The 7,739-nt window shown below is 42.5% G+C and overlaps 1 protein-coding gene across 1 annotated transcript; it reads right to left on the minus strand.

The window, feature by feature from the left end:
- Positions 1-6,531: 6,531 nt before the first annotated feature.
- Positions 6,532-7,234, minus strand: LOC118241836 (hemoglobin subunit beta-2-like). The gene is made up of 3 exons (XM_035529145.1): positions 7,140-7,234; positions 6,789-7,011; positions 6,532-6,660 (listed from the first exon to the last, which is right to left on the minus strand). The coding sequence occupies exons 1-3, from the start codon at positions 7,229-7,231 to the stop codon at positions 6,532-6,534; spliced, it is 444 nt and encodes a 147-aa protein (XP_035385038.1). The 5' UTR covers positions 7,232-7,234.
- Positions 7,235-7,739: the final 505 nt, after the last annotated feature.

Consider the following 7,739-nt stretch of genomic DNA (forward strand, 5'->3'; position numbering starts at 1 on the left):
TGGGATGTAAACGATGTTGACAATGACCGAAGTGAACTCTAGAGGAAGGTAGAAAGGACGAAACTTGAGGGCGAGCAGCACCAGGTTGGGTGAGCAGGAGCGGGCAGGAGTAATAACATTAGCATTATTGCACCAGCTGTTGTTTACCATCACACACACCAAACCGTCTCTCCACTTCCCCGAATCTGCTGTCCTGTCCATGCGGTGAACCGAGAAGAACTCGGCCGGCTGGATAGCGTGGCTCGGTACCGCTGTGTTCAGCCATGATTCGGTGAAGTATAGGAGTTCGCGAATGACCTTCTGGAACTTTTTCCTGACAAGGAGGTCATCGAGCTTGTTGTCCAGAGACTGTTCCTGACGCCGGCTCGCTTTCCTCAAGGCCGTTTACTTGTGTCGCATCCTTTGTTCTCCCTCAGGATCTCCGTCAGCCATATTGGGACTGGAGTTAGAGACGGCTTGATGTGAGTGTTATGTAGACTAAGAGAAATAAGAGCATCTCTGCTGTATGTGATGCACATTGTGGTGTAGAAAGAAGGGCTGTGGAGATATCAGGGATAGCAGGAAGAGCGAAAAGAGCAAAGAAGATAGCGAAAAGAGCGAAAAAAGTGCCAAGTGTGGACGGAGCAGTCGTCATGGCAGCCGACCTCACCGAAAATTAGTCCCTGTGGAGGAAAAATCAATAGGACTCGAGCCAGATGTGCAGATGAGCAAGCTTTATTGGTTCTGTCCCTTATGCATCGAGGGAGAGAAGCCTCAAACTTCTCTCACATGAGTTCACATACCCCCACCATTCCCCATTGTTCTCTCATGAGCTAATCTCGTGACTCCAGGTGTCCGTGAACATTCTTTCCTGCTAAAAACAAGTTGTTACTCCCTGCTGCTGCACCCTGCCCAGCAACAGTTAAGCGATAACTGTCATACTCCATCACTTCTCTATTCTGCCTTTCTTGCAGACTGGTTGAGATGAGGGCAAAGGTCACATAAAGGTCACATATTCCTTAGTCCTCCTTTAAGCAAGCATTAAGAAGTTTCCCTCACAGTCCCTCTGTCAGATTGGATACATTTAGGTAGGCCAAAGGTAGTACAGAACTTAATCAATGCTTTAATCACAGCTTTAGATTTAAGTGAACGAAGGAGGATAACTTCTGGGTACCTAGTGGTGGTGCACATTAAAGTCAACATGTAATTATGTCCTGCCCGTGTCTTTGGCAGAGGACCTACACAATCTATGAGAACTAGTTCAAAGGGTTCACCCACCACAGGAATTCGAACCAAAGGTGCAGGGGGAATAACCTGGGTTGGTTTCCCAACCAGTTGGCATGTATGGCAAGACTGACAGTAGTTTAATACATCTTTTCAGATTGACAGCCAAAAGAAATGTCTCAAAATCCCCTGTGTGGTCTTTGCTGGGTGATCATGTGCTAAAAACAAGGTATGGGCATGGTATTTAGCTGGTACCACTATTTGCTACTCTACGCTAGGGTCAGTCAAAGACCATTTTCACATTAACACTTCATTTTCAATGTAATACTCACTGGTATATCCTGTAGCTTTTTCTCCTTGTTTATCTGTGAGGGTCAAGCAATGTAAAAGGGTGCTATCTGCCCTCTGAGCCACAGCCAGCTCCTTTTGTGACATGAGATCTGGCATCTCAGGATCAGGAAAAATGGGCACAACTTTTTCTTTAGGCGCTGCAAACACAGGTTCATCATCACCTACTGGCACATCACACATGGATGCTCCTTTCAGGGGAACCACATCACCGAGTTTCTGTGCCTGAGCATGGGTCAAAACACAAGCAGGAAATGTGCCTAATGTCTCTTGTGCAGACTCATTAACCTCCACAGGATTCTCTATTACCTCGGGCACAGGGTACACCATACCACCAGCTATGTCATTACCTAAAATGAATGATACACCACGGACGGGCAGTTCAGATTGTACCGCCACTTTAGCTGGCCCTGAATACACACTTGAATGTAGGTACAGATTATGTACAGGGAGCCTCATAATACTTAGTCCTACACCCTGCACCAACACATCATTATCACTGTATGTGTCTGACGACAATGGCAACATACTTCCCAATATCAGGGACACAGCAGCACCAGTATCTCTTAATCCCATGATTGGCCATTGTCCCTCATCATCATCATCATCATCATCAGTGAGAGAGACAGAAGTTTGGAAAATAAAGGACTGAAAAGGAAGTTCTACACATTCAATTGTATCTGAGGGTAGAACATTCATCACATTTATTTTCTTAGCTGCTCTTGCTGCTTTACGCTGTAGGGCCAGACAAGATGCATTGATGTGCCCTTTTTCATGACAATAAAAACAATTCCCTTGTTTCCACTGTGGGAAAAGAAACAGGTGCTCGTGGTGGTTTCAGGGTTTTGCGGGGACTAGGACTAGGCAGATTTGTAGTTGAACAGGTATGCAGAGCACACTCAGTTTTGTGAGTTAGAACAAATTCATCCACCATAGTAGCAGCAGAGGTCACTGTGCTCGCTTTCTGCTTATTCAAGTAAACAACAACTGTATCTGGGAGACAATTTTACTCTTCAAGTAACATCAGCTCTTTTAGCTGGTCGAATGTTTTCACACTACTTGTACTACACCACATCTCAAATAAACAGGTTTTCTCCCTTGCAAACTCTGTATGTGTCTGGTTGGGGGATTTTCTCAAATGCTGAAAATTCTGCCTATAGGCTTCTGGCACCAACTCATAAGCACGCAGTATTGCAGCTTTCATAACATCATAGTTAAAGCTCTGCTCTAAAGTTAATGATGAGCAAACCTCTTGTGCTTTTCCCACTAACTTGCACTGGAGCATGAGTGGCCAAAGATCCTTAGGCCAATTTAATGCTGTGGCAATACGTTCAAACAAATATGCATCTACCTCATCATCCCGAAATGCTGGTACCAAACTTATCTGCCCGCTGATGTCAAATCCATGTGCCACTGGTGTAGCGGATACAGAAGTAATGGGCGATCTTGGCAGGCATGGTTTTGGTACCGGGGTACTGCTGTTAGCCAAGCCATCTGGCATAGGGGAGGAGAATAGGACCCTCCAGACCCATGCTCTGCCTCCGGATCGCTACCTCCTTAACCTCAAGCTGTAAGGCCCGCACTCAGTAGCTCTGTCTCACGCTCCTGCCTCTTGATTTCCAGCTCCACTTCCTTTAGCTTCAAAGCCAGCATCTGGTCACCACCAGGGAACTGGATGACCCGAGGCTCTATGCGTGAGCCGACCACAGAGTCGTCTCTGGTTTCCACCATTGACAGGCCCTGTGTCAGGTTCGCCACAAGACCAACAGGACCATTTCGTTCTGGCAAAATTCCCTCTCGTACTAAGCAGGCCTCTAAGACTTCCTTGATTTCCCATTTCGTGGCTGAATGGCTCACTACAACAGCAAAGAAATCTGCTAGTAGTAATAGGTCTGCCTTTCTACACAGGTCAAACTGCTCTAGGGTAGGACAAAGAGTAAAACAAGACAAATCAAAACTCACCAGCCTAACAAAAATGCTCCCAACACACTCTGACAAACCTCAAACTGCACACAACACACACAGCCACCCAACGCACAAGAGAAAACCACCAACCAGCACAGAAAAAACACCAAAATAAAAGGGGCAAGGAAAAAACAGAACAAAGGACAAGCCCCCAATTATGTTACGACCCTATCTAGACCAACACTTAGGAATGTTAAATGGGTGCTCTGGCTGCTATGCCACAGAACTGGCTCTTTGGCCCGGTGGTCAGAGTTCACATTTACCTCCTGTCAGTCCTGGGTAGGGTGGCTGCATTTAGCCTTCATTACAGTTACATATAGAGGTTATATTATTATTATTATTATTATTATTACTTATGAATAATGCAACTATATGCATGGATTTTTCTACGATTATGTAACTTTCTGTGCTTTTAAGTAAATGTTACATATTTAAGCCCCTTACAATATCCCTGAATAAACTGCCACAGTAAATCTAAAATCACAAGTTCATACAACTTATTTATTTACCATCAACTCAAAATATTTATATGGAATTAGCTCGGTTATTTTAGCAAATTAAGTCCAAATTAAGTGCAATGCATATAATAGTTTAAAGCAAGTTCTTCAGATTCTTCACGTTTTTGAAATGTGAAGCCACTTATTATCACTCAAATAAATAATATTATACACATCAACTTCCACATCTGCAGTTAATCATATTCAGAGCAATTGGGAGCAATCCGTCTTGCATATAAGTCATTTTATATGATAGCTGCGGGACTTACTGACAGATTGGCGAGTTTATATAGTTTCCTTAAAAATGGATACCTTGAAACAAATTGTATTATTTTTCTTAATATTTGAGGAAATACTGGAGTCTTTTCAACAGATTCTCAGACTAGCGAATGACATGAATATTCTCTGCTCTCTTGACAATGTAACGGTCCGAGTGTCGCAGGGCGCGGAGCAGGACGCGCAGACTCCCTCCACTTTGACAGACGTTTATTAACATACAGCGCATACGACGATGGCACTCACATAACATAAATACACATGAATAACATGAATACACATCTAACTAGCACAAACAACGTGAAGGTTAACAACGGCAACATAAACAATGACCAACAATGAGGCACACAACAACAGGGCTTTAAATACATACAGACACACAACACTAAACCGTGTGCAGGTTTGCGCTACCAAGGAGGGCGTGGTTACAAACCAGTCAACGTGAATTCCACTGCACGCTGCGTGCCGTACCACGTGACCAGTGGCTAGGGGAGCGTTCCGTGACAAACAATAATTAAGAGCAAAACATAACGATCACTGCTCTGTAACAAATAATAAAGATATTTAATGACAAACCTACCATTACACAACTAGCTAGCTGTTTACATATACATGAACTAGATTGCTAGTCACTAAACTGATGTGCTTAGGTAATGAGACCTGCGCTATGCTAATAATAAAATTGGGATTCGTAACATTAATGACCTCTGGGATCCATAGTACGAAGTAGACCAAACCACTGCCAATGTTTGGAGGGGGGGCAACGCAAGCCTTCAAACCCAAAAACGATTTTTTTGCGTCTACAATTAGCATAAGTTCTTTCAATGAAATTCGCATATCTAAATATTTATAGAAAGAAAAAAAAAAACCAATACCAAGCAAAGTGGAAGCCCTCTATGTTGGAAGACTACTGCTGGACACTTTCTGAATGAGGGTGGTTTCCTCAAGTTGGAGGGTCAGTAGGTTGGGCGGACTGTCACCACAATAATCGTTTTCTTATCTTCTGTTTTTTCTGGACACCAGGCACAGCATGTTCAAAGCAGTTAAACATAGATATTACAGGAGGGGCCATTTGTTTTTCACATAGTAGATCCAAAGACATCCTAATGTCTTTGGTAATAATATGTGCAAAATAATATGTGCAAAAGAATACACAGAGGAATTGCTTTAATAAGTTCCCACATCTATAGCTGTACATAATAGGCTTCCATACATTTTTCATTCAATCCATCACTTCTGTCTAAAATCCACTCTTGTAATCCACCAGTCATGATGTAGTAAATATATGTGTGTGTGTGTATATATATATAAACCTTGGGGTAGACATTTCCAGGTTGTTCAAATCCCGAGTTATCTTAAATGAGAGGCTACATCAAATAGACGTTAAGCAATGGAACTGTCCAGTGCTGAACTACAAAGCATCTCACAGTGTCCCCTCCGTACCTAGGCCGGTGTTCCTGTAAGGCAACCAGGGACTGGCAGCGCTAGTTTGGTGTCTGCAGCCTATGCTAAATGTGAACAAACCGACACGTCTTTTCCGCTTCCCTTTCACACTAATACATGGAATCCGGAGTAACGATTAAAAAATGTGATTAAGTGTGTGCCCCTTAGTGTTGCTTCAGCGTTGAAGAGAGCTGCTTTAGAATAACTGTCATTTCTGTTTTGTGGCTATATCTGTTATAAAACAATATTAATAAAAATGTAACTGAAATGACTGCTTTGTGAGTACAATGTAAATGGCCAATTCACGCGGAAACTATTAACTCTTTAATACATAACTGATAGCACAACAATAAATCATCGATAAACCGGTAGGCTGTCTGGATTCTTTAGAGATTAACTTTTAACAAGCCAATTGCACAGAAATACTATTTTGAGCACGATTTATAAAAACAGTCAGTTTCTTTAAATGGAGAGTTGAATAGCAAACCAGTTCACTGGACTAGTTTGTTCTATTTATTCTATTTCTAGGTAGTAAACCTGGTCACTGGTTTGTTCGATTTGTAGATATCAAATATTTGCTCTGTTTTAAAAAGTGTTATCGTTTACCATGTCAGCGCATCAGCATTTGCATAGCACAAATTAAATCCACACTGCATCGCACACACGAACTACCGCAAGTCATCGTTGAGTACTGATTAGATGTTTATTTGCTTTTTATTATCAAATATAGGTTCGATTATAAAACGGAAAACTTAGTGGTACAAATGTTCATTTCTGTCCGACAAAGCGCACTGGGCGTCTACTGGTACTGCTTCCTGAGGGCAGCCATTACGACAGCCAGGAACTTCTGGAAAGCTGCCTGGACATCAGGGGTGAAGCTAACTCCCATTTTGGCGGCAACGACGATGGTGATGCAGTCACCCAACAGCTGTGTGGAAACAAAAAGGATTAAAAAATGAACAGAAGTGAATTTACAGAACTAATGATCAGAACATATAAACATTATGTGGCTATGCTATCCAAAAGGAAAAAAATGATGAAATAAATACAACGTACCCTGAAGTTGTCGGGATCCACGTGCAGTTTCTCGGAGTGCAGGACACTCAGTTCAGTGTAGGCGGCCTTGATGTTGTCCATGTTCTTCACGGCTCTCTCCAGACCGCGCAGTACAACTGCTCCGTGGGCGGCAACACTGGGGTTTCCCATGATGGCAGCGGCATTGTACAAGTTTCCAAATTTGGCGAAATACCTCTGGGTCCAGGGGTACACGACAAGACATCTGAGTGGCGAACAAACAAAAAATAAACGCATGCGAATTAGTTTCACAGTTAAGACGAAAATAATTGATTTCCCCAACAATCATACATAGTTATTGAAGTTACATATAAGCCTTTATTTGCATTCTACCTTGTCAGTGCATTATGACCCGCGGAATCGTAGTCAATCTTGGAGAAGATGTCCTGGATGGTAGCGCGCTCGAAATCTGTCCACTCAACCATGTTGCTGACGTTAGAGGCTTCTAAATATAATTTTGAGAAGGAACCCTGTAAATGCAGAGTCCTGGCCGCCTGCTTATATATGCGCTCTCCACCCCTCCGCTAGGATGGACTAGTCACGAAGGACTTTAATCAGATATGTTAATCTTCGCTTGAAATTTTGTGATGGTTCTTGGTAACCTACACACATGCAAAATTATTAACGGAAACTAATGCGAGAGGGTTTCATGTATATACTTCGCTCAATATCCGTGGGTAATGTCACTTGGAGGATTTTGACTTTTGCCGCATCTTTTTGTCCGTACGCAGTATAATCTCCCGTGTTAATGCCTGGTACTTGTTTTTACTTTATTTACACTCTATAGTGACAGTGAACAATGTACGAGTTAATACAACGGGTTTATTTTTGACTCAATTTATAGAAATAGTTAGAAGCCGAGATGCATCATTTTACAAATTCGCCGCTATATCCTCAGCTGTTCAAACTGTAAGAAATGTTGGCCAATATGAC

The sequence above is a fragment of the Electrophorus electricus genome, chromosome 8 (genome assembly GCF_013358815.1).
Source record: "Electrophorus electricus isolate fEleEle1 chromosome 8, fEleEle1.pri, whole genome shotgun sequence".
NCBI lineage: Eukaryota > Metazoa > Chordata > Actinopteri > Gymnotiformes > Gymnotidae > Electrophorus > Electrophorus electricus.

What these genes read in the sequence shown, in the direction of transcription:
- LOC118241836 (XM_035529145.1), bottom strand. Translation starts at nt 7,231, where the DNA reads ATGGTTGAGTGGACAGATTTCGAGCGCGCTACCATCCAGGACATCTTC. An exon ending in GGTCATAATGCACTGACAAG is followed by an intron (nt 7,012 to 7,139) that starts GTAGAATGCAAA and finishes TTCGCCACTCAG; the next exon opens with ATGTCTTGTCGTGTACCCCT. An exon ending in TGGATCCCGACAACTTCAGG is followed by an intron (nt 6,661 to 6,788) that starts GTACGTTGTATT and finishes GTTTCCACACAG; the next exon opens with CTGTTGGGTGACTGCATCAC.